This window comes from Apodemus sylvaticus, chromosome 9 (assembly GCF_947179515.1).
Source record: "Apodemus sylvaticus chromosome 9, mApoSyl1.1, whole genome shotgun sequence".
Classification (NCBI taxonomy): domain Eukaryota; kingdom Metazoa; phylum Chordata; class Mammalia; order Rodentia; family Muridae; genus Apodemus; species Apodemus sylvaticus.
In genome coordinates, this window is record NC_067480.1 from 108,963,958 (window position 1) to 108,991,755 (window position 27,798).

General features: G+C 45.2%; 1 protein-coding gene and 1 pseudogene across 2 annotated transcripts in view; one reads left to right on the plus strand and one right to left on the minus strand.

Annotated features, from left to right (window-relative positions):
- Npas2 (neuronal PAS domain protein 2) overlaps positions 1–27,798 on the plus strand; it is a 184,506-nt gene that overhangs the window by 92,426 nt on the left and 64,282 nt on the right. For both annotated transcript variants that reach the window (XM_052193327.1, XM_052193328.1), the window contains exons 3-4: positions 14,569–14,717; positions 20,166–20,257. In XM_052193327.1, coding sequence (XP_052049287.1) covers positions 14,569–14,717; positions 20,166–20,257 — 241 coding nt within the window. The remainder of the gene's footprint in view (positions 1–14,568; positions 14,718–20,165; positions 20,258–27,798) is intronic.
- LOC127692717 (mitochondrial pyruvate carrier 1-like) lies at positions 2,730–3,057 on the minus strand (annotated as a pseudogene).

Consider the following 27,798-nt stretch of genomic DNA (forward strand, 5'->3'; position numbering starts at 1 on the left):
CTCAGTACTCAGGAGCTGAGGTAGGACGGTCATGTATGTGAGACCAACCTGGACTACATGATAAGACCTCGTCTTTCCAAACAATACAAGGAAAACACACAGCACTGGTAACTCTCCTCTCTGTCTCTCTCTGTGTGTCTGTTACTCTCTCTCTCTTTCTCTCTCTCTCTCTCTCTCTCTCTCTCTCTCTCTCTCTCTCTCTGTGTGTGTGTGTGTGTGTGTGTGTGTGTATGTCTGTGTGTGTGTGTCCAGGAGTGGTAAAGTCACAATCAAGTACAATTTATCTAAGGAATACAAGGCTATTTAGTATTAGGAATGACTGAGGATAATTCACCACTTTAATACACAGAAAGTGCACATTATCATGCAACTGATGCAGAAAAGAGTGTAATAAAATTGAACAATTTTTCATGAAATATAAATCAATGCTCAACTCAAAATAGACCATCAATTGAACTGGAAAATGCATGAAACTCTAAGAGAAAATTTTATGACCTTGGATCTAGCATCAAAAGTATAATCCAGAGGAGAGGGAACGGTCAGGGAGGAGAGTGTGGGAAGAACACAGGGAGAAGGGGAGGGAGGAGAGAGATGAGGGGAGGGGGAGAGAGGAGGGAAGTGGGAGAAGGGAGGGGAGAGGAGAAAAGAGGAGAGAAGAGAGCTATGGTTTGGAGAAAACATTGACAAATCCCATATTTCCAAAGAATTTGTACCCAATAGCAAGGAACAAGCAATGCAGATAAAAGACGTTGAACAGGAGAGGGCCACTGGGGTGGCTCCGTGGATAAGGCTCCTGCCCACGAGCCTCTATGGAAACTACCCACAGGTGGCAGGAAAAAACTCACACCACAGATTTGTCCTCTGACCTCCACAGGTGAGCTAGGATGGACACACACACACACACACACCATAAATGTGTCATATCATTATGCAATATATTAATGCAAATGGAAATCCCAATAAAGCACCACCGAGCATTTCTTAGGAGAGCTGGGAGGTAAGCTCTAAATCCTCGATGGACGTAGAACCGTAGAACCGCTGGGCTGGCTCGTTTGTACATCGCTGGTGGGAGGTGGGAGGGAGCCACTTTGCAGAAGGAGTTGACAGTTGCTTATAAAGGTGAATATACACCTTCCCTAGGAGCTAACCGTCCTACTCCTGTATTATTTACTTCAGAGAGCTGAAAATGTCACTTAAGAACTAGAAACAAGTGTTTGTGTCCACTCCGTAATCCATAATGACTCAGCCTAGAAACCACATGACTATCCTTCAGTGACTGTGTTTTGCATTCATACAGTAGAAAATTACTTGAAGGATTGAGACAAGGTCACAACTCAGATGTCTCTGAAAGGCATTGTGCTGGGCAGAAAGAGCCAAGTTAGTCCAAAGCATAGCAATGCTGGGTTTGGAGAAATCACTCAGTGACTGTGGGTGCTTGGTGCTCTTCCAGAGGTTCCAAGTTCTGTCCCCTGGTCCCATACTTGATGGCTCCCAACTGCCTATAATTCTAGCTCCTGAGGATCTGACACCCTGTTCTGGCCTCTGCAGATACACACATAATTTTCCCCTTCCCCTTTCTCCCTCTTGCTCCGGGCCCCGCTCATAGGTTCTTTATTTGTTTCTCATTACAGATGGTTCTGAGCCACCATGTGGTTGCTAGGATTTGAACTCATGATCTCCAGAAGATCAGTTGGTGCTCTTAACCACTGAACCATCTCACCACCCCCCACACATAAATTATTAAACATTAATATTTTAATTTTTGATCAAAGTATAATTACATATTTCTCCTCATTATATCCATCTTCCAACCAAACCTATGTCCTTCTCCATCTTTCCTCTCAAACTCAAATTCATGGCCTTCTCTTTTTCAGTTATTACACACACACACACACACACACACATACACAGATAGAAATACAACTTGCTGAGCCCATTCACTGTTTTGTGTATCCTATGATTTCAGGGATGTTGGATAGCCAATCAGGGAGCTCATCCTTGGGAAGACTAATTTTCCATCTGCTGGTGGTTCCTCATCTAGTGGTGGGTCACATGGTATTTCCGAATTTCTACATTAGCATGTCAGCTGACATTCTCATTGTTCCAGTCTTGTTTAGGAAGCTGTGTTGTTGAGTTTTATGACTGTAGCTTCCTGTCATAGGTAGAACGCATGAACTCACAGTAGACTCTCTGGTCCTCTGACTCTTTTGTTTTAAGCAAATATTTGAACCATTTATTGCCATTAAGATACAGATCTGAATTACATATGACAAACACTGATACTTGTTATCACTGGAAATTATGTCTAGACATGTGACCAACTGAGAGTTATATTATAGCCATTAAATAAAAAGTTAAGTTTTTGAGTACTTAAGTATTATAGCTATAAAATTTTGTTCCCTGAGATTTTTTTTATTACACAAATCCCAATAGATAATATATTATCTATTAATATCTATTAGATAATATACAGATTGCTACAGATTGCTATAGATAAAACCATCACTCAAAATTATTAAATCAGTTGTATATTTTGAACTATTCTTAGTGAAGACAAAGCTTAGCATTGATAAGACAGCAGAGGGTTGCTTTAGGGACTCTCAGCTATTCAATAATGTCGGCATGGTCATTAAAGATAGCATTCTGTGTCTTCCCCTCAGCAAGACTATTCATGTTGACAGGATCTGTGGCTGGAGCACTGTCCCTTTCAAGAGCTGGTCCTTGCACTGCTACGCAGACACCCACTTACTCATCTCAAAGTTGATGAGTCGTCCGCCCTGAATGAGCTGAGTTATTTCTTTTGTTGCATGGCATGCAAACAGAAGCCAGTTTCTAGGTTGTGTCTTGTAGGCGAATCTCTTGAGTATCAGAGAATAGCAATAGAGGGTGAAAGTCATCTGCCCAATGATGATCTCTGGAGGTCTCTTCATGGCATTGATAGCAGCAATGAGGAGACCCCAGTTGGTAACTGGGCCCCAGAAGTGTGTACTCAGGAGATAGTACTTGAAGTCTTTGCTCCAGACATAGTGCAGCTTTGCATGCCAGCGCTCCAGCCATGGCCATGCGGTTGGTGGTGAAGCCACTATCTAGACTGTTAACACCAGCATCTACCTGGCTAAAGCCTCCTCTGACTCTTAAAGCCATTATACCCCACTTATCTGCATTGCTCTGAGCTTTACAGGTAGGTTGTAATGTCCATGAAGCCATTTGTGTAGTGCGCCCTGTGCTCAGTTCTCCTTTGCGTTTTGATCAATTGAGGTTTTCTGAATGGTCTCTGTCTGGTGTAAAGAGTAGGTTCTTTGATGAGGGATGGGAGCCATACTTACCTGTGGATATAGGGATGGATATTTAGAATGCAGATGACTAGTGTGGTGGTTTGTATATGTTCATCCAGGGAGTGGCACTATTAGGAGATGTGGCCTTGTTTGAGTAGGTGTAGCCTTGTTTGAGTAGCTATGGCCTTGGAGTGGGTGTGGCCTTGTTGAAGTAGGTGTGGCCTTGTTGAAATAAGTATGTCACTGTGGGTGTGGGCTTTAAGACCCTCGTCCTAACTACCTGGAAGTCAAGATTCTGCTAGCAGCCTTCAGATGAAATATAGAACTCTCAGCTTCTCCAGCCTCTTGCTAGCCTGGACACTGCCATATGTATCACCTTGATCATAATGGACTGAACCTCTGAACCTGTAATCCACTCCCAATTAAATGTTGTCCTTATAAGAGTTGCCTTAGTCATGGTGTCTACTCACAGCAGTAAAACCCTAAGAGAGCTAGATTTCCAAGTCCATCACAATCTCCCTCCTGTTTAGTGTACAGTGGCATGCTGCATGTGAGTATCTAAGATTACGAATGTGCATCCCCTTACAGGGGTTACATTCTGTAAACTCTGCTAAGTTGGAAATCCTGAAAGTTGTAATGCCTGAAGCATGCTGGACCAACAGAACATCTCAGCTTGGCCATCAGTTGCTTCCCCTCCTGGCTGACAGAACTGTGACTCACAGATGTAGCCTAACTTAGGTTCTTGCAACCTTTCACCAGCTAGGAAATGGTTGAAATCCAAAGCTCAAAGTTCAGCTTCTAGTGAGTGTGTGTCACCTTCACACCAGTGTAAGGGGAAAGCCACACCAGGCCATCAGATGTTAGGGACCATCAGTGTAGTTGTGGGGAGCAGAACAAAGCTTGCCAAATTATAGGTGGTGAGACAGATAAGAGAGTTTGAGGCCAAAGTCTCCCATACTGAGCATGTGCAGAAATATACAAAAAGTTCTCTTCCTAGATGTTACCTTCAGGATTGCAATTTTAGAAGAAGTCTACCAACAGTGCTACCTCACTGTGGTGGTGAGAATGAAAATGGCTGGAATATATAGGCTTATATATTTGGATGATTAGTCACCAGGAAGTGGGACTCTTGAATGGGATTAGAAGGATTAGGAAGGGTGGCCATGTTGGAGGAAGTGCGTCACTGTAGGCTTTGGGGTTTTTCAAAAAACCTTACCTGGGTTTTTTAAGAGTTACTCTTTCCACCTGTGGATCACGGTTGTAGCTCTCAACTACTGCTCCAGGACCACACATGCCCCCATGCTCCCCACCATGCTGATGATGGACTAACCTCTGAAACTGTAAGCCAGCCCCAGTTAAACCTTGTCTAAGAGTTGACACGGTCATGGTGTCTCTTAGTAGCAATGGAATGAATGGTGACGAGGACACTTACCTAGGCAGAAGAGACTGGAGAAGAGACTCCTTCATCTAGAAACCCCTGAAGCCTGAAATCTCCACCACCGGTGTTAGGGCTGACCCCAGAGAATAACGGAGGCACAGGTATGGCCTTCACAGAGGGTCTCTGCCATCCACCTCCCCTCCTGCCATGTTGAATTTCCCCTGCCTTTTCCCGGTCTTCTCACCAGTTTCTACTCATATACCCAAGCACCTTGTCACGGACTCATCAATATGTTCTGCCAAGATGGATCTCATTTTACAGTTTGGAGGATTCCCAAAGCTAATTTATACACATAGAAATAGCATTACAAAGGACAGAGTCAGGTTTGGTCTAGCTGGGATGAGGCCAGGCCACTAAACCATTACCTAAGCGCTCTCTGGTCGGGACACTGAGCAAGCCCAAGATGGAACCACAGATTCCTCCCACCCTTTTGCAGGAATGCCAGGATAACAGTCCTCAGCTTAACTCACTAAGCTTTATCTGGAATGTCGACGGGTTATCCTCCAAGGCCATAGCCAGCAGTTTAGCACAGCTCTGGCAGATGAGGCAGATTCTGGAGCTCTGCCTTATATGACTTCAAGTATTCTTCAAAGAAACCAAGATGGGGAAACTCGGAGGCAGGAATACCTAAGCAGTCATAAGGACACTGGAGCATGGCATTCATGATACTTGGGGTGGTGGGATCAGGCTCCTGTGGAGATAGTTGGAGGTGTGGGGCTCCAGCAAGGCTGGAGCACCATAGACTCTTCTTCCTTTGCCCTTCCTCAGCCTATCAGACCTCTGGCACTCCAGAGGTGACTGTATCAACCAAGCATCATCCATCATTTACTTTCTCCTGTCCTGACCTGCAGGATAGTCAACTGGGTCCCTGAACCACCTAGGAGAGAATGGGGCACAAGAGACACAAGAGACAGATAGCAAGACAGGATTCTGATCAAGCTGTCAAATTTCATTGTCTTACACACCGCAATATAAAGGAAAGCAAGCAGGATGTAGGGAGGGGTATGAAGGGGGCAAACATTGTCTCCAGGAAACAGTCTCTCAGAGGGCAAGCATTGTCTCTAAACATTGTCTCTAGGAAATAGTCTCTCAGAATTGTCTCTCAGAATCTCATGACAAAGCTGGATGGATTGCAAGGAAGCTGGCAAGCTAAAATGATCACAAGGAGGTGAAGTGAAAAGAAATTGCTATCGTAACCTAACTGTAGGTGAGCTCTGTTTGTTCTAACCAACTCAGGTAAGCTCTGGATGTACTGACCAACTCGCTATTTGGCAAATCTGAAAGCTAGTATTTTTTCTTCTAAAAGCAGGCTTGAGCATGTAAGATGGCTGAAAGGAGGAAATTTTGAGATCTATGTGAGAATGGCTTCTGGCATTCTCCTCCCAGTGGTTGTGGACATGTCATTTGACTTCACCTTCCATGGTCCCATATTCCCGACATTCCCATGGCTATAGCAAGGTCTGTATACCACTCCCTGGTCACACTCACCTCCACAGGAACCCTTTATCTTTCTGAGCTCTTCTCTTAAGTCTGCCAGGTCCTCTTCCACTGAAGGCCCTTGGAGTTGAGTAAAGGCAGTGATGGCCTGCACTAAAGGGGTGGGCCAGGGTACAGTCTTGACAGAAGCATTTTTAGGTTTGGGAATGGGTACCTCAGGTGGCTGCATCAGCCTGAAGTACTGGTCTTTAGTTGGGATATCAGCACAGAAGGCTTGGGGACACTGGTATGAGCCTTTGTTGGTTGTTGTGGGAGCTTGGGTAGAATGGATTCTTTTCAGAACATTCTTGGTCAGTGCTGGTAGAGGGGTGGCAGGATGCAGAGGCATCCACATAAGAGTTCTTCAGTGGGAGGTCTGATTGTCACTTCAAAAGGGATGAGCATGGACTTCAGCACCTCCTGCTGCTGGCGAATTTTCTCCACCAGCTGCTTCTGCTTCTGTCTTTTGGTCCTTCAGAATGTCCCCCAAGGGGAGTCATCTCTTTCTGCTCAGAGGCCTCACACTGGTCCTGCTTGGGATCATGGTTCGTGAAGCAAACCCAGGTACCAGGGCAAACTTTTCCAACAGAACTCAGCCAGAAGGTGAGGGTCATCTACCTCAGACACAATCACAATGAGCAGTGGTCAGGGTTTCCATATCCCTCTGGTATTTGCAATGCAGTTCACCACCAGATGGATGCTGTTTCATTCCACTTAGCAGAGGAGTAGCCAGACTCAGCCCAGAGCCTGATGACTCCCTCCCATAATGCACCAGGTGCTACTCCATTACCTGAAGCAGGTCCCTGATTCTCCGCAAAAGCCTGCTTATGCTGTAATGCTCTAAGGCCAGATAGGGTACATCAGAGACCTCGACAACTGGGCATGTGCTATGGTGCTCTCCAGCTGTGAGCTCTCTTTCTTGCACATCTTGATGAAGTGGCTACAGTTGTAGTATACATGCCTGATAGGTTCTGGTATTCAATGTGCTTCCCCCAAAACAAAATCAGTTCCTCTGGCTCTTTTAGGGGTTACACACTTGACTCCCTTGATTCTTCTCTTGATATCAGCTTTTCTGCACAAGGTAACAGCTATATCCTGAACCTGCCACAGCATCACCCTGGAATTCTGTGTGAGGTCTCCCACACATACAAACTTCTAATGCCTACACAGGTGCCTTGTGGCCCTTTCTTCATCAATCCGTAACAATATTAACATTGCTTTCTTCCATTCCTATCTGTCTTGGTCTTGAGATGACCTAACATGTACACAATGTCAAGGGGAGCCACCCTGGTCTTTACCTTATAACTATGGGTGAGTCTGATATCTGGAGATCCGTATTAGGCCTGGCAATAAGCACAGGAGTGTTAGTCTGGTTTTGTGCCCTCTCTAAAGCCCTTGGCCATCTGGATATCTTTTGGATTGGAGGTTCCATTCTGTGTCATCCATAAGCTTGAGTTTAAAAATAGTCAGCAGTGTTCTCTAGAACAGAAATCTCTTCTTCCTGTCAGTCAGTCCTGTATTATTGCCACACTGCCTGTGGCCCTAGAACTCCTAGATTCTCTGTCTGTGGGATCAAAAGCTAATTGCTGCTATTTTCAGGAACCCTCGTTACTTCTTCCTCAATGTATGAGACAGAATGTTTACAGATGAACTTTGCCTCAGTGGTCACCACCTCTGGCAGGTTCCTGTGTCCATACAGTCCCAGGTAGGCGATGGGACTGACTCCATCAGTACCTTCTTCTTCATTGCTGATCAGAAATGGGAAGGGCCTGGTCATGGTGTTTCCCTTCTTGGTGCAGGTGGTAAAATCCTTCCCAATGTACATTGAACCTGAATTTAAACCCATTCCTATACTGCTCAAGCTGGGTAAACTCGGCTGTACATTTGCCTGGATTCCCAAACTGGACCACACTGGCAACAACACGAACATATTCCCTGTCCAATAAGTATAAATCCTCCTTGGAGTCACACGTGAAGACTTGGTTACCTTTTCACCTCTTCCTCCTTATGCGACAGGGTGTATTATTTCCTGTTTCTAAGTGCTACGGTCTGGGGAGCCCTTGCCTCTCTCGTGTCAGAAGCTTAAGAGGACCCTTCGGGGGGAGTCTCCGTGCATTTTGCCTTGTTATAACAAAATGCCTGGCAGTAGTCTTTAAGAAAGGGTCCATTGGCTTATGCTCCCCAAAGTCTGAGGGTGTGGTGGTAACATCGGCTTCCAGTGAGGACTTCATGGTGGGGTGAGTGAGTTCACAAGAAAGAGAGAGGGGGAGGGGAAGGGAGGGAGAGCAGAGGGGAGAGAGAGGAGAGATAGCAAGGCATGAAACAAGAGTAAATTAAGAAAACCAACTAGCTTCGTAACAACCTACTAGTCCACTTAGTCTTAATCTTTCCTCAGGGTGATGGACTAATAGTCTCTCATTTGTCCCCACCACCTAAGAGTGCCACCACCTCTCCTAAGGGACCACCACCTCTCCATACTATCAGTTTGAGGCTCTTATTATTAAGTGTTCTCAATCCTACATGTTCACGTCCAAGGAGTCAAAGCGTGACTGACATCCAGAGAGGGAAAGGTGATCCTAACAGTTTGAAGGAGAACATGGAAATGCCAGTTGAATAATAACACCAATCCCAGCGACCACAGCGATGGAAAGGCCACTCCTTGAGGAACTGGGGCTGGCATCTACCTCTGCTCTCCATTTCCATGATGTCTCTAAGAGGAACAGACTTGTGAGATGCTGTTTTCTATAGGGCGTGTGTATCATTCCTGTGGTATGAATGAAAATTAAGCCATCAGCATTAGTCACTCTCAGGTCTGGGCTCCCAGAATACTGGGTATGTGGCTTCTTAGAAGATGATGCCACATGATTTGGGGAAGCTACAGCAAGGGCCCAAAGTGGTGCCTAAGCCAGCCTGCATTGCCAGTGTCCCAGTGAGTGATGGTGATAAGTTACACAGTCTCTCTCGGTTCTTTGGCTTCTTCACCTTGAAATGAAATAAGACCTTCCTACCTCATGGGACCACCTCAAGGATGAGAAACGCAGCTGACACTTACTGACAGAAACACGCTCTGAGAAATAAATTATATGGTGATTCCTGTCTCTGCAAGCATCACAGACTCTACCATTCAAACTCAGATGACATGTCCTACTGCACACCCAGGCTATTGTAGTGTGAGGGTATGTGGGTGTGTGTTTGTCTGCCTGTCTGTCTTTCTGTGTATCTGTGTCTGTGTCTGTATGTATCTGTGTGTGTCTGTGTATACATGTGTGTCTGTATATATTTCTGTGTGTCTGTGTATGTGTCTATGTGTGTGTGTCTGTGTAAGTGTCTATGTCTATCTGTGTGAGTATGTGTGTATATCTGTGTGTTTGTGTCTGTCTGTGTGTCTCTGTGTGTGTGTGTCTGTGTGTTTGTGTCTGTCTGTATGTCTCTGTGTGTGTATGTCTGTGTGTTTGTGTCTGTCTGTGTGTCTCTGTGTGTGTATGTCTGTGTGTATCTGTGTGTATATTTCTGTGTGTTTGTGTGTGTGTGTGTGTGTGTGTGTGTGTCATATTTACTACTCTTGGGACTACAAAAAACAACATGAGTTTGAATTAAGCACAAGAGAAAATGATGTCATCAAGAAACAGAGTGTGAAGCTGTTGCTACTGACATAACACATACAGGGTTTTCCATCAACACACTTTCAGGAGTTGGGGTATATGCCTCCATGATGATTTAAAATGCAGTGACTACACAAACCAGTGACATCGCCAGCTATGGTTTTCACCAATATTAGTTCCTACCCATGGTTATATGTGTGCTGTGCTTGTAGATGACTGTGTGCACAGTAGGTATGTTAACACCAGTGCATGATAGGTGTGTCAACACCAGTGTTGTCATAATGCATTGAACTGTGATGTAAGATCAACAGGCAGCCGCAATTTTCCTACTCTATTAAAATCTTACGTGCCAGATGTTGTGTGTGTCATTTGTTGTAAATGGAAACATTCTGCAGCATGCAACTGTATGTAGGAGCTACATAGCCCCTCCTAAGTAGTGAGTACCCTTCAGATAAAGCCTAGGTGGCCACACTCAAACTCCCTAAGATGTCCAAGGGTGGATATTTCACAAAAGGTATCCAGGCAAAAATCAAAGACTGTGGTTCCTAAGGGTTTGTATTAACACAGAGACGTGCTGTATCCTCCTACCCGCTGTCTGCCTCTGTCTGTCTGTCTCTCTCTCTCTGTCTTCCTCTCCCCCGCCTCTCTCAGTAAGGTGCCACAATTGTTTATAAAGGCAGAATTGAATAGATGCCCTCCTGAAAAAGATACATATAAAGATATAAAGAATGGTATAAAGCATACCAAAAGATGTTCAGTGTCACCAGTCACCAGGAAAAGGCAAGCACAAGCCGTGAGCAAATCATACAACAGTGGTAGAAACTTGACACTCCCAAGTGTGGGCAAAGGCTGTGGCAAGTGGGAATCTCATCTGTTCCTGACAGAGATGGAAAACAGCTGGAGCCAACTTCACATGGCAATACTAAGGTGTCTCAGTTAACACGTGCCTACCAAATGACTCAGCAGTTTGGTGCCTCTGCATTTGCCCAAGAAAATGAATCCTAAAGTTTTGTATACGGATGATCAGAGTGTATTATTTAGACTCTGTTGTTATTTCTGCTACATTGGAGAGGGGCTAGAGCTAGTGGACATGTGTGTGTGTGTGTGTGTGTGTGTGTGTTGGCTTGTCTTCTGCTTGCCTGCTTGTCTCTCTGTCTGAGCTTACTTTGTTTTGGTGTTTTGAGACAGCTTCTTGCTATGACCCCAGGCTGTCTCATCTGAACATCCTGAGTACCAGCATTCCAGGTGCGCACTGCTGTGCCTGGATAGTGTTCTTTGATTATTACTTTATTATTATTGTGTGATGGTTTGTAGATGCTTGGCCCAGGGAGTGGCACTATTAGAAGGTATGGTCTTGTTGGAGTAGGTGTGTCACTGTGGATGTGGGCTTTAATACCCTCATCCTAGCTGCCTGGAGTGAGTCTTCTCCTAGCCACCTTCAGATGAAGACGTAGAACTCTCAGCTCTGCCTGCACTATGCCTGCCTTGATGCTGCTGGGTTCCCACCTTGAGGATAACAGACTGAACCTCTGAACCTGTAAGCCAGGTCCAATTAAATGTTGTCCTGATAAGAGTTGCCTTGGTCACGGTGTCTGTTCATAACAGTAAATCCCTAAGGCATACTGCATGTGTTATTGAAGCATTTTGTGTGAGTCTGCACATGTGTGGAGGCTGGGGGCCAACTTGTGGGAGTCAAAATCCCCACTCCTGGGATCACAGTGCCTTCCCTCACTGAGCCACCTCTTTACTCCCGATTCGTAATTCACCCAAACTGGAGATAGCCTAAACGTGACATATCTATATGATAGAATACCCATGAGCAGAAGGTGCAACTGTCAATCTGTGTGCCAATATGGTGACGTCTCGAAAGCCGTGCTAAATGAAGGTCCAAGACTCTTACAATTCCATTTATGGGAAATTCGAGAAATGCCCAACCAAGTGGCTGTATTGGGGAGAAAACAAAAACAAGAGGCTTGGAGAAATCCCCCTAAGACGAAGCTGTTGTCTCTCTCGAGTTGGTGACAGTCAACAATTACAAAAATTCACCAAACGGCGTGCTTTAAGTGGATGTCTTTCATGGCATGCAGATGATGCCTTTCAAAACCCCAGAGGCCAAGTGTCCCGGTGTCATCCGACCCGTTCCGGATCCTTAGCATGAGCTGTGCTCGTTACTGAAAACAAGGTCACCCCAGGTTCTTGGCCTCCTCTTGCCTCAGAACCGCACGTCCAGCTGACATTGACCGATTTCCAGCGTGCACCGCAGCGCATCCCAGGTGGAGGCCAACGGAAGCAAGCTTGTGTTCTGTCACTAATGATGAGAGCCTCTATCGGATCCTTCGCCGGGCCGTGTTCCTCGTCATTAAACCCGTTGAAGACAAGAGCAGAGCAATAACAAGCCGGGTGTTATCAGCTCGCAAATAATTTATAACGGCAAACTAGGACGAGAGCAGAGCTTTTTTTGGCTGAGGAGGTTGTGTGTCACTCTTTAAAAATCTAGGCTAAAAATGATTTATAATACAGAGTCAGCCAGGAAGAAAGTGGAAGCCTTCTTTTTTTTCTCTCTCATGCATTTGAACACTGGGCCTTTTACCCCGAGCTAGCAACGAAGAGCCTCCACATACATCTCATCTGTGACAAGAAGAAAAGTGTAGCCTGTTCAGAGACGAGACCTTTACGGGAACCCCTTAATCCCAAACCCAAAAACAGGAGAGAAGGAAGGAGGTGTTGGAAGAACAAAAAGTCTCTTCCAGAAGCCAAGGAGATGGTGCCGTTGGGATGAGCTTCAGAGAACTGCTAAGATATGGTCAGGAAATCGCCCAACCGGAGACAGACAGGGCAACTGCACTATAAGTGGGTGTTGAAGTGATGTAGATACTTAAAACAGAGTCACTACAACTGTGCTGGTGACTATTTAGGGTGTGTTCTTATGTTTCTGGGGGGCTCTTTGGGGGACGTTGGTACTGATAGCCTGTACAGTTGAGTACCTACCCCAAGAGAGGTGAGCCACGGCCCACCAGAGGCTTTTGTCCTGACCACACACTGACCCATCAGTGGCCTAGAAACTGACTTCCCCGGTGCTGGGGTACCTGGACCAGCAGGCAGACCATGTGTATGTGGTTTCTGTTCCCATCAGCTGGCTCTCTGTAACAAGTTCATCATGGGTATACTTGGGAAGGGTGGGACAGCTTTCCTGGCCATGGATCACCTCAGAATAGGTTGCTGGGAGTTTTCCATTCTTTTTATGTGCGTGGCTATTTTTCACACATGCACTGTGCACTATGCACTGCTAATGTTCCTGGTACCCACAGAGGCCAGGAGAGGGTATCAGATCTCCTGGGACTGGAGTCCCAGTCGTGAAACTGGTTGTAAGTTGCTGTGCAGGTGCTGGGAATCAAAACTGGACCAAGGGAAAGAAGAGCCAGTGCTCTGAAGTGCTCCGCCATCACTCTAGTGCCACAGTTGATTGCTGATGAAGGGACTCGGGCATACCACCAGGGATTGAGAAGCTCCATGGTCGTGCTGCTTCCTGAGAATTTGGGGAGTGGATCTCTCTACCACATGTTCTTTATTCCTACTGTTAGGACAGCACCAAAGCCCAGATCCCCTGTTCTAATCCCTTCAAAGCCTGGGGATCCTCAGAGGTCTCAACCCGAGCAGCGTAGCTTTCATCTCTTCTACAAACAGCCAGGTTAGAGTGTCCTTGTGAAAGTAGGCTTTGTCTCGGAGAGCAATTTAAGGACCACAGAAGACATGAGTGGGAGATGTAAAGATTTCCCTTATAGCTCCTGTCCCACCGTCCACACAGATCCCCTTGCTGTACATGCCCTGTTAAGCGACACACCTGTTACAGTTGTTGAGACTCGTTGGCATGTCAAGATCTCCTCTGGTTTATATTATGGTTCCCTCTTGGTACTGCCCATGGCAGAAGGATGTGGCATGTGCCTGCCATGCTGGACTGGGCCCCCGTGACGTCACTGCCCTCAATGCTCTTTGTGCAGTGCCCATGCATCCCTTGCTATGAGCCATGGTGAGCCATGGTCGCTTTACCACTTCTGTAGCTTCTCCTTTTCCAGAATGTCATATAGTTGGGGGTCACACACCGTACCTAGCTGTAGCACACTGGTGTCTTCGACTTAGTGAGGTGCCTCTGAGTTCCTCCTGTGTTGTGCTGAATAATGAGTGTTCTGTTTTCCGTGCTCACAGCTGCTTGACAAATAGGACAGTGTCGGTGTCTGTCATATGTCACCCTGGATCTGCACAGTTCACAGGCTGTGCTAAGACATTGTCACCTCTCTCACAGGATGATGGTTCTTGGGGCAAGAGATTTGCATGAGTGGGTGATGCAGCTAGGAACCCCAGTCATACTCAAGAGTGGCATGAGGCTGGATGCTCTGGGCTGGAGGAAATAGGGTCGGAACCTCCTCACCAGGGGCTCTGAGGATAAAGCTAGGTAGACAGCATGCAATGTTCTCCCTGGAAGTTAAAGCTCTACAAAGTTAGAGCGTCTGTGTCTAGCACTGCCGCTAAGCTATGTAAGGTTTAGTGAGTCAGACCTTGCTTATTATTAATGCTGTCTGTCTCTGTGGCCAAAAGTCTAGCAAAACATGCTTCTTGCCCATTACTCAACTCAGAAATGTGGCCAACATTACCTCCATGAGAGACATGTTTTGTTCCTGTGCTCTCCGTAGAACACGCTCTGAGAGAGAAGCACCTCTGTTGTCGCAAAAGCCTTCGAGAGGTGGAGTGTTCTAGTGACCTGTGCCTTGTGTATTTCCAGAGCCTCTCGAAACAAGTCTGAGAAGAAGCGTCGGGACCAGTTCAATGTTCTCATCAAAGAGCTTAGCTCCATGCTCCCAGGGAACACTCGGAAAATGGACAAAACCACTGTGCTGGAGAAGGTCATCGGATTCCTGCAGAAACACAACGGTAAAGGCTGCTCTTCTTGCCGTCTCTGCCCACCCTACCCTTCCCACAGGTGATGAGTCTATCAGGCAGGCAATTCCCATGAACCTGTCTTCAGCAAGGACACCCACCCTCATGGGCTCTCCTCCAGAGGCTCTAGACCTGCCCCCAAATCCCTATGCCTAGCAGGTTGGGGAGAAGATAGTCATATTCCAAAATGCTCCTCAAGAGCCCACAGCCTGCACGGGTGGCCCACAGCCTGCTCCAGTAGCATTTGCCATGAGTTTGTCTTTGTCATAAACCCCTGGAACTCATCCAGGACCTGCCCCTCTCTGTCTTTCCCCAACTGTGACATCTGTTCTGATTGCACACTTGAAGCTGTGTCTGTCCTTGGGGACCTTAGTCAATTGGAATCATGCAGTTCATTCATGGTCCCCCCTCCCCTGTCACTGGCAGATACTGTCCTGTCACTTGACATCACCACGTGACGCCATTCAGGACCTCACATCTTCCTCAGAGCGTCCTCCCTTTCGTGCTTTTCCCTCTGTATGTAGATCGCATGCCTACAGTGGAACTCACTTTGAAGAGTCTCCAGAGCAACCACGGCAAAAAGAAATAAATAATAAAAAGCCAGAGAACAACAGTTGAGAGCAGAGATCCTTTTTGCCATAACTATGACATCAAACAGAATAAAATCAGGGGAGTCCCAATCACTGAGGATGTAATTATAGCTCTGAGAATCCTCTAGGACAGCTTTTCTCTAAACATGTCCCTCGACAAGATAGCATAATGGCAGAGAGCATCACGGGGACTTGGGAAAGTGTCCTTCTATTTTACATTTTTTTACATGTTATTCTTTCATTAGTTCTTTGAGAACTGGGTGACAAACTGTCTTTTAACTTGCAGATGCTATGGAGAGGGTAAGGAATGTATTCATTGCTTTGGTTAAGAGTCTGAGTAAGGGCTAGAGAGATGGCTCAGTGATTAAGAGCACTGACTGCTCTTCCAGAGGTTCAGAGTTCAATTCCCAGCAACCACATGGTGGCCCATAACCATCTGTAATGGGATATGATGCCCTCTTCTGGCGTGTCTGAAGACAGCAACAGTGTACTCATATACATAAAATAAATAACTAAATCTTTAAAGGAAAAAAAAAAGAGTCTGGAAAAGACCACACAAGTGGAGTTGCAATAGCCATCACCCTGATCATTTAATCAGAGTGCTTCTATTTCCTAAGTAACATTTTAGCCAAGTGAAATAGCAGGTTGGTTTGATTGCCAAGATATTTTGTGCAAATTACTCAAACTAGGTCAGTGCCACAGAAGCAAGAACAGCTGTTAGATAGAGCGGCTGGGATCGAGTTCATTGGCCTGACGCTTATGCTATTCTCTGGCCACTGTGGGGTTCCCAAATTCTCTAATCTGGCCCAGGAAGGCCAGATCTGCAGTACAGCCACTTCCTAACACCAGGAGCACCTCTCCGGCCTTCCCTTTTTACCAGCCTGCCTGCCTGCCAGACCCACCCACCTACAGTCAGTCAGAGTATCTGCCCTCACACAGGCTTGCTTCTGAGAAGCCTCATTTGGAAGAAAGGGGAAAGCTCCACTTCGAATGCCACGCAGAAATAGTGTGCTCGCGCCAAAAGATGGGAAAAAACACCAGTACAGCCAGGTTTCCCAGGAACAGGTGAACCCCACAAGTGCAGGCAACAGAGCGGAATGGTGAGCTTCTTTCTGCGTTTATGCAAGGTTCCCAGAAAGCCACCCTTCTCTCAGTGTCTCTAGACTTCACAACAGCACCTTATTCAGAGTCCCGTGGCATAGAAGTTTGCAAGGTTAATTCATTGACCTGAATCAGCCAGGAAGACATGGACTTTAAACCCAGCAGCCTATCTATAGAGAGCCCTGCTCTTAAGTCACCTTCTGTTGTTCTTTCCGAGGCATAATGCCTGGGGCTCCTGGACAGTCGTCTGTCATGGCTGCACTGCAGCTCTGAGGTAGTGTATCCACTCAGACCATTGCTCCTCAGCCTTGGCTGCCCGTGAGAAGCACCCAAGGAGCTGGGACAAATCCACTCCATGGATAAATATGCCAGAATCTTTGGGAGTGGCTCCCCCAAAGCATGCCAGAGTCTGCTCATGTCAGGGCCAAAAAAAAAAAAAAAGAGTCCTAATTTGTCTGTGTATGCACTTATGCATGTGTGCATACATGTGCAGGCATACATGTGTGTATGCATGTGTGTGCATCATATATAGACCAGAGAACAATCCCAGGTCTCTTTATTCAGATTCTTTGCATATTTTTTGCAGACAGAGTCCCTCAGTGGCCTGGAACTTGTCAAGGAAGCTAGGATGGCTTCCAAGCCCCTGAGGATGGCTCTGGGCCTGGCTCCCCAGAACTGAGATTACAAACACACACTGCCATGTCCAGTTGTGTGTGTGTGTGTGTGTGTGTGTGTGTGTGTGTGTGTGTGTGTGAATTCTGAAGGTAAAACTCTGGCCCTTGTGCTCGTAAGGCCAGAACCTCACTGGTGAGAGTTTCTGTTGGCTGTGAAGAAACACCATCACGGAAAAGCAAGTCAGGCAAGAAAAGTTTGACATTTCCACAATGTTGCTCATCACTGAAGGAAGGCTGGATAAGAGCTCAGCCCAATTTCTTAAAGAACCCAGGGAAGGAACCACCCACAGGGGTCTGACCCCTCCCTCATCAATCACTCAGGGAACCTCGTAGAGAAAATGCCTCTATGAGATCTGACTGTAAGGCATTTTCTCAATTAGTGACCAATGGGTGAGGCCCAGCCCATGGTGGGTGGTGCAATGCCCAGGCTGGCGGTCCTGGGTCCTAGAAGGAAGCAGGCTGAGTAAGCCACGGGAAGTGAGCTAGTGAGCAGCCCCCTCCATGGCGTCCGCACCAGCTCCTGCCTCCAGGTTCCTGCCCTGCTTGAGTTCCTGTCCTGACCTTCAAAGATGAACAGTGATGTGGAAACATGAGCAGAATTAACCCTTTCCTCCCCAGCTTGCTCTTTGGTGATGGTGTTTCGTCACAGCAACAGAAACCCGTAACTAAGACAGTTAAAATAAATGTCAGACAGTGTGGTTTTGTCTAACAATAACAGCAACCATTCTTTCAGACTCTTCCCTGAAGAGCCTGAGGGGCACCGGTAGTGAGGGGATGAGTCAGATCTAGTCTCGTGCATAATGTGGTGCTTCACATCCTTTCTTTGTGGGTAACCAGTGAGTCCATCAGATTCATTCAAATAGAGGATTCTCTCTCCCTTTCCCTCTCCCTCCACCTCCCCCTCCTCCTTCCTGTCCCTCTCCCTCCTCCTCCCCCTCCCCTCTCCCTTTCCCTCACCCTCCCTCTCCTTTTCCCTCACCCTCACCCTTCCCCTCCCTCTCCCTCTCCCTCCCTTTCCCTCCCCCTCCTCCTCCCCCTCACCCTCACCCTTCCCTTCCCTTCCCTCTCCCTCTCCCTCTCCCTCTCTCTCCCTCCTCCTCCCCCTCCCCTTCCCTTTCCCTTTCCCTCTTCTTCCACCTTCCCCTCCCTCTCCCTCTCCCTCTCTCCCTCCCCTTCCCTGTCCCTCTTCTCCCTCCCCCATTACCTTTCCCTCCCCCTCTCCCTTTTCCTCCCCCCCTTCCCCTCTCTCTCTCTCTCCCTCCTCTCCCTCCCCCCTTACCTCTCCCTCCCTGGTTACCTTTCCCTCCCCCTCCATCTCCCTGCCCCCTTACCTCTCCCTCTCCCTTCCCCTCCCTCTCTCCCTCTCCTTCTCCCTCCCTCTCCCTCCTCTCCCTCCCCCTCGCCTCTCCCTCCCCCCTCGCCTCTCCCTCCCCCTCCCTCTCCCTCCCCCCTTACCTCTCCCTCTCCCTCCCCTCCCTTACTCCCTCCCTCTTCTTCCTCTCCCTCTTCCCTCTCCCTTTCTCTCCCCCTCCCCTCCCTTCCCCTCTCCCCCTGCCCTCTCCATGAGAGAGAATGGCAAAATCATGGGCATAGCTTGGAGTCTTGCTTATCAGCAGTGTGTGCCTGGCATGTGTGGGGTCCTGGGTTCAAGGCTTAGGACATAAAGACTGCTGGGGAGAAAGCCTTGAAATCTGTTCCGAGTACAATGGGCAGGTTCTCTGCCTGAACGATTTGCTCTCTTCTGGAAGCTGTTCAGCAGATTTAGTTTTATTCTCTAAGGCATAAATGGCATATTCTTACATTTTTCCTAACATGGGTGGGGAAATGTTGATTTAAGATAAAGGCTAGGGTCTGGAGAGATGGCTCAGTGGTTAAGAACACCAACTGCTCTTCCAGAGAAAAGTTTAATTCCCAGCAACCATGGTGGCTCACAACCATCTGTAATGGGATCTGATGCCCCTTTCTGGTGTGTCTGAAGACAGCTACAGTGAATTCATATAAACAAGTAAATTTTTAAAAGAGATAGAGGATAGATAAGAAAAAACAGATATGCTATCATGTTAACAGTGTTTATGGTAATATCGAGGTAATTTAATAATAAAACAAAATTTCTAAGTGCAGAAAGGTTATTTTAAGAGTCCTGCAGAGGCCAGTGGTTATTTGATTGTCAAATGTGAGTGATATCTTAATGTCATGATCGTAACAGACAACAGGTAAACTATAGATTCATAATGACAACCACAAAAGATTTAAGAAAAGTAAATTTGGATCTTGAAAGCAACTCAGGGTATCGTAGTAGGGTCGTCCAGCATGGCCCTAACAGGGTGAGGACTGCACTGCATGGAGAAGAGATTCTAAGGGTAACAATGAGTATCTCTGTAGCAGCTGTTGCTCAGTAATGATGGAGAGGGTGGGGACCGAATTCCCCCTCTCCCTTTTCCTCCCCCCCCTCATTCTTCCCCTCAGCAGGGAACAGTGGGCCTGTTTACTGTAAGCCTAAGGTATCTCTGGAAGTTGTTGTTGATGATGTTGTTGTTGTTGTTGTTGTTAGTGTTGTTGTTGCTTGGAAGTGTTGGGAATAGAACCGAGGATGACACACACAGGTAGGAGGCTCACACTCTACCTGTGAGCTCTACCTTGGAATTTTGAGAATCCCAGATTCCTGAAGTGCTTTTACTTTGCTTTAACCATGGAACTTGAGAAGATGCTTCCAGGCCCATCGTTGGTCATTCCCTTGAGGGCGCCACTGCCTGGTTCTAGCTGCTCTAGTTTTGGCCTGGAGAGCCTGGGCAGTGACGGCAGGTGTCTGTGCTCTCCCTCTGCTCACAATGGGATGGTCTCTTCTTCACAGCCTCCTTAAAGGCTGTGGCAGCATCAAAAATGTTGGTCAGCCCATTATATCCACAGTCCTCAGAGTTTGGAAATCAAAGAGAACATGCCCCTTGCTTTCTTTAATTAAAGATTTACACAAAATAATTCCAGACCTGAGGTGCCTTGAAGATGAAGCTTTATGTATACTTTTCTTCTGTTTCTGTTTTTGAGTCTTTTTGTTTTTAATTTTGTGTTTTTTTTTTTAGAAGTCTCAGCACAAACAGAAATCTGTGACATCCAGCAGGACTGGAAGCCTTCATTCCTTAGTAACGAAGAATTCACCCAGCTGATGTTGGAGGTAAAGTGTGATTCTCCTGGTTAGCTCAAGGCTGGGGCGTGGTGGGGAATGGATTGCGGGGACATGGGCAGAGCAGACACAACACCACGTGAAACCAGGCATGGTGGCTCAAGCCTGTAATCCCAGTACTCTAGAGGCCGAGGCCAAAGAATCAGAAGTTCAAGGCCATACTTATTCTGCAGCCCAGCAAGTTTAGGACCAGCCTAAGAGATCCATGGCCTTGTCTGAAAACAGTAACAACAGCAGCAACAACAGCCAACAAAACAAAGAACAAAATGAGAAAATTACTTAGCAAAGTACTTGTCTCATAGGCTTACACCTATGAGGAACTTGATGTAGTCCCCAGAACCCACATTTTTAAGAATGCATGCATGGAGACACACCTTTATAAGTCCAGCACTTGAAAGACGAGCAGGTCTGTAGAACTGGCCATTAGCCAACCAGCCTCAACTATGTCATAAGCTCTGGGACAAAAGAGAAACCCTGTCTGAAACCAAAAATCAAAATAAATGGGCTTTACGCTCATGCACATGTGATCATACACATGCACATATATTTACACACATGGGTGCACATCCACTCACACATGAATATGTATGTACTCACATGTGCAAACACATATGCACTTGAACATGCATATACAATCACATACACAGACATTCCATATATCCACCCACACATGTGCTTAATACATTAAAGAGTTTAGTAAGTTAGAAATTAAAATGTCGCTGTGTATTCCTGTTAGCCCTCATGCCCAAAGAAAGCAGCTGTTCATGGCCCTGGATATAAGCCTTGGAACAGACACTGGCCTGTGCTTCTGCCTACTATAGTTTAATCTTTAACTACTGAGTTGGGTTACCTGAGCAAGAATTCCCAAGCTTGATGTGGTGGAGTGCTATCTGCTGCCTCAGTGACTGTAAGACAGGCCCCATCTGTGGCCGCCCAGCAGAAGGCATAGAACATGAACCAGGGGTAAGTGGCAGAAGTAGCCATAAACAGAAGTCCCGCTTTAGAATACAGCGGTTACAATTTTTCTCCTTAGTAGACACACATTTGGAAACAGGTCTTTGAAAGTTACACTTGAAGCCTGAGCTCACCGCACACTGTACATGAACATTATGCGGGTGTCAGCCACAGTGACCTGTGCCTCCCACCCTGACCCTGCCCTTTCTGCGCTAAGATAGCAATGTTCCTTTCCCTGCAGGACTGAGCTGAGGGGTGTAGGGAGGGGGAGGCTGATGATGAGCTGATCGCCTCCGTCGGTATCCTTGGAATGTTTTTGTATGGGTGAAAGTCCTCAGTACAGACCACATCTCTACAAAGCACTAGTGGGCACTCCGACCCCAGACTTGGGGAGTTTACTGCAGGCGCTTGCCATGAAGACTGACCAGTCAGAGTGACCTGACAGAAAAGCCCCCAAGGGAGGCTCGTCCTGCCACGTGAAGGACTGTCTCCCAACTGAGGCTTCCCGGGGTGCCTCCCTGAGATAAGCCTTTCCACAGCTCCTCTGCGTGCCTATATAAGACTGATGTAAACTTCAATTTCCATAGATTAACTATGCAGAAAACAGAAAGTCCTGGAATAAAAAATGCCAGAATAAAAATGTCCAAATATTATGAAACATAAATGCATTAATGAACATTTGCAGCAGATGAAAGCTACTTAGCTCTACATGGGAACTATATTTAAAGAAAATACAGAACTTTCTGCAGAAGTGATGTATTTTAAGTATGTTAAATTTAAAGCAGCTTATGAAATATAATGTTAATTTGTTGCATCATTATGCCGCCTTACAGGCATTAATTCATCTTTTAATTCCTATGGGAAAGGAGTTGAAAACCCTCGGAACCAGCCACTTTCTAAGAGCCTGATAGCACAACCTTTTCTGCTTTGTCCAGTGAGTTTCAAAGTATCTAAAGAATTTCACAGAATAAGGTTTTTATGAAGTTTTTTTTAAATGTTGATAAATTTATGTCTGGAGGAAAGGACTAGCAATCAGGACTATAATTATTACCCCTACGAAGCTGCTCTCCAGGGTACAGACCTTGAAGCAGACAGAGGGGAAGAATAAACGCATGGCTTGCATCTGGAATCGCCCTGGTCGGTCCAGCCCTGGCCCACAAAAGGCAGCTCAGAGCTAGAAGGCTCAGAATGCGTGACTCTGGCCTGCCGAGCTTGTCTCCCAACCTGCTGCCCTTCCGTAGACGCAGACTGGGGCTGAGTCACCAGCGCCTTCTGCTTTTTCCCCTCTGATGGTCCAAGCCCCACAATGCGGCCCCTCAGGCGGCTTACAAGTTTTCACAGTGCAACTTATTCCTAGTGTTCATTCCATCCCTACTGTGCATCCTCCTCTTTCCAAAAGTGAATAAAAAGATCTTAAATGTCACCATAAGGAGATGGTAAATGTTTTAGAAGTAGATACCTCTTACCTGACTTAAATATTACACTCCCTACACACATATCAAATATCCCATGTTACCCCACAGACAGGTACAATTTTATGTTTTTATATATTTGCAAGCAAGCTCCAGTTCAGGACTTAGCTCAGTGGTAGAGCGCTTGCCTCTCACCTGGGTCACATGACCCAAGCCATGGAGTTGAGGTTGCATTGACAAAAGAAATTTAAATTTAAAAAGGGGCCTGGGGTACACCCAGAGGCCAGCTGGGAGCAAGCAGCTTGCTTAGGTGAGTCAGGCCCTGAAGAGCAGAGGATCCAGCCCTGAGGCCTCTGGTAGGAGCCTTCAGGCCTCCTTTTCTGGATCAGGAACAGCCTGGGCCACTGCACCCAGTATCCAGGCAGTGCAGGAGGTCAGCTGTGCACCTGGAGACCAGCTGCAAAGAGGAAGCTTGCCCTGGTGAGTCCAGCATTGACAAGACCAACTAACACCAGTGAGAACTAGATGGCAAAAGGCAAATGCAGGAACGTTACTAACAGAAATCAAGGCAATATGGCAGCATCTGAACCCAATTCTCCATTAGCAGCATGTCCTGGATACACCAACACTCCAGAAAAACAAGATATGGATTTAAAAGCACTGGTCATGATGCTGTTACAGGATCACATAAAGCATATAAATACATCTCTTAAAGAAATTAAGGAGAAAATGGATCAAAAGTTAGAAGCCCTTACAAGGGAAACACAAAAATCATTGAAAGAAATTCAGGAGAATTCAGAAGCCAATAAGAAGGAAACGCAAAAATCACTTAAAGAAATACAGGAGAACTTTGGTCAACAGGCTGAGGTCATGAAAGAGGAAACACAAAAATCTCTTAAAGAATTACAGGAAAACACAAACAAGCAAGTGAAGGAGCTAAGCAAAACCATCCAGGATCTAAAAATCAGAAGTAGAAACAACTAAGAAATCTCAAAGGGAGACAACTTTGGAGATAGAAAACCTTGGAAAGAAATCAGGGGCCATAGATGCAACTATCAACAACAGAATACAAGAGATAAAAGAAAGAATCTCATATGCTGAAGATACCATAGAAACCATGGACTCAACAGTTAAAGAAAATGCAAACTGCAAAAAGCTTGTGACCCAAAACATCCAGGAAAGCCAGGACACAATGAGAAGGCCAAACCTAAGAATTATAGGCATAGATGAGAGTGAAGATTTACAACTTAAAGGGCCAGCAAATATCTTCAACAAAATTATGGAAGAAAACTTCCCTAACCTAAAGAGAGAGATGCCTATGAACATACAAGAAACCTACAGAACTCCAAACAGACTGGACCAGAACAGATAATAATAATCAAAATAATCAAATGTACTAAATAATACCAAAACCCCACATGTAATAAACAAAGAAAGAATATTTAGGGCAGTAAGAGAAAAAGGGCAAGTAACATATAAAGGAAGACCTATCAGAATCACACCAGACTTCTCATCAGAGACTATGAAAGCTAGAAGATCCTGGGCAGATCTCATGCAGACTCTAAGAGAACACAAATGCCAGCCAAAACTACTATACCCAGCAAACCTCCCAATCACCATAGATGGAGAAACTAAGATATTCCATGATAAAACCAACTTCACCCAATATCTTACCACAAACCCAGCCCTACACAGAAGGATAATAGGAGGAAAACACCAACACAGGAGGGTAACTTCACCCTGGAAAATGCAAGATAGTAACCTTCTTTCATCAATCCCAAAAGAAGATAACCAATCAAATATAAAAGATAACATCAAAAATGACAGGAAGTAATAATCACTATTCCTTGATATCTCTTAACATCAATGGTCTCAATTCCCCAATAAAAAGACATAGACTAAAGGACTGGATACATAAACAGGATCCTACATTTTGCTGCATACAGGAAACACACCTCAGTGTCAAAGACAAACACTACCTTAGAGTAAAAGGCTGGAAGACAATTTTACAAGCAAATGGTCTCAGGAAACAAGCCGGAGTAGCCATTCTAATATCAGATAAAATTGACTTTCAACCTAAAATCATCAAAAAAGACACTGAGGGACACTTCTTGCTGGTCAAAGGAAGAACACACCAAGAAGAACTCTCAATCCTGAACATCTATGCTCCAAATGCAAAGGCACCCTCATTCATAAAAGAAACTTTACTAAAGCTCAAAGCACACATTGCACCTAACACAATAATTGTGGGTGACTTCAACACTGCACTTTCCTCAATGGACCGATCAGGAAAACAGAAACTAAACAGGGACACAGTGAAACTAATTGACGCTTTGGACCAATTAGATTTAACAGATATATATAGAACATTTCACCCTAAAGCAAAAGAATATACCTTTTTCTCAGCACCTCATGATACCTTCTCCAAAATCGACAATATAATTGGTCACAAGACAGACCTCAACAAATATAAGAAGATCGAAATAATCCCATGCCTCCTATCAGATCACTATGGAGTAAAAGTGGTCTTCAATAGCAACAAAAACAACAGAAAGCCCACATACACATGGAAACTGAACAATACTCTACTCAATGATACCTTGGTCAAGGAAGAAATAAAGAAAGAAGTCAAAGACTTTTTAGAATTTAATGAAAATGTAGACACAACATATCCAAATCTATGGGACACAATGAAAGCAGTGCTAAGAGGAAAACTCATAGCCCTGAGTGCCTCCAAAAAGAAAATAGAGAGAGCATACACTAGCAGCTTAATGACACACCTGAAAGCCCTGGAGCAAAAAGAAGCAAATTCACCCAGGAGGAGTAGAAGGCAGGAAATCATCAAACTCAGGACTTAAATAACTCAAGTAGAAACTAAGAGAACCATACAAAGAATCAACAAAACCAGGAGCTGGTTCTTTGAGAAAATCAACAAGATAGATAAACCCTTAGCCAGACTAACCAAAGGGCACAGAGACAGTATCCAGATTAACAAAATTAGAAATGAAAAGGGAGATATAACAACAGAAACTGAGAAAATTCAAAAAAATCATCAGATCTTACTACCAAAGCCTATACTCAACACAACTGGAGAATCTGGAGGAAATGGGCAATTTCCTAGACAGATACCAAACACCAAAATTAAATCAGGATCAAATAGATTATCTAAACAGGCCCATAACCCCTAAAGAAATAAAAGGGGTCATAGAAAGTCTCCCAACCAAAAAAAGCAAGGGACCAGATGGCTTCAGTGCAGAATTCTATCAGACCTTCAAAGAAGACCTAACACCAATACTCTTCAAACTGTTCCACAAAATAGAAACAGAAGGAACACTACTTCGTTCTACAAAGCCACAACTACACTGATACCAAAACCACACAAAGATCCAACAAAGAAAGAGAACTTCAGGCCAATTTCCCTTATGAATATCGATGCAAAAATACTCAATAAAATCCTTGCCAACCGAATCCAAGAACACATCAAAACGATCATCCACCATGATCAAGTGGGCTTCATCCCAGGGATGCAGGGATGGTTCAATATAAGGAAATCCATCAATGCAATCCACTACATAAACTCAAAGAAAAAAACCATATGATCATTTCATTAGATGCTGAAAAGGCATTTGACAAAATTCAGCATCCTTTCATGCTAAAAGTCTTGGAAAGAACAGGAATTCAAGGCCCATATCTAAACATAGTTAAAGCAATATACAGCAAACAGGTAGCCAATATCAAACTAAATGGAGAGAAACTTGAAGCAATCCCACTAAAATCAGGTACTAGACAAGGTTGCCCTCTCTCTCCATATCTTTTCAATAAAGTACTTGAAGTTCTAGCTAGAGCAATTAGACAACATAAGGAGGTCAAAGGGATACAAATTGGAAAGGAAGAAGTAAAATTATCACTATTTGCAGATGACATGATAGTATACTTAAGTGACCCAAAAACTCCACCAGAGAACTCCTACAGCTGATAAACAACTTCAGCAAAGTGGCAGGTTATAAAATCAACTCAAGCAAATCAGTTGCCTTCCTATACTCAAAGGATAAGCAGGCTGAGAAAGAAGTTAGGGAAATGATACTCTTCACAACAGCCACAAACAATACGAAGTATCTTGGTGTGACTCTAACCAAACAATTGAAAAATCTATATGACAAGAACTTCAGATCACTGAAGAAGGAAATTGAAGAAGACCTCAGAAAATGGAAAAATCTTCCATGCTCGTGGATTGGCAGGATTAATATAGTTAAAATGGCCATCTTGCCAAAAGCAATCTATAGATTCAATGCAATCCCTGTCAAAATCCCAACTCAGTTCTTCACAGAGTTAGAAAAAGCAATTCTCAAATTTATTTGGAATAACAAAAAACCCAGGATAGCTAAAACTATTCTCCACAGCAAAAGAACTTCTGGGGGAATTAGTATCCCAGACCTCAAGCAATACTACAGAGCAATAGTGTTAAAAACTGCATGGTATTGGCACAGTGACAGGCAAGTGGACCAGTAGAATAGAATTGAAGACCCAGAAATGAATCCACATACCTATGGTCACTTGATCTTCAACAAAGGAGCTGAAAACATCCAGTGGAAAAAAGATAGCCTTTTCAACAAATGGTGCTGGTTTAACTGGAGGTCAGCATGCAGGAGAATGCGAATTGATCCATTCTTATCTCCTTGTACTAAGCTCAACTCCAAGTGGATCAAGGACCTCCAAATAAAAGCAGTCACACTGAAACTAATAGAAAAGAAACTGGGGGAAACCCTTGAGGACATAGGCACAGGGGAAAAGTTCCTGAACAGAACACCAATATCTTATGCTCTAAGATCAAGAATTGACAAATGGGATCTCATAAAATTACAAAGTTTCTGTAAGGCAAAGGACACCGTCAAAAGGACAAAATAGCAACCAACAAATTGGGAAAAGATCTTTACCAATACTACATCCAATAGAGGGCTAATATCCAATATATACAAAGAACTCAAGAAGTTAGACCCCAGGGAACCAAATAACCCTATTAAAAATGGGGTACAGAGCTAAACAAAGTATTTTCACCTGAAGAAATTTGGATGACCGAGAAGCACCTTAAGAAATGCTCAACATCATTAGCCATTAGGGAAATGCAAATCAAAACAACCCTGAGATTTCACCTCACACCAGTCAGAA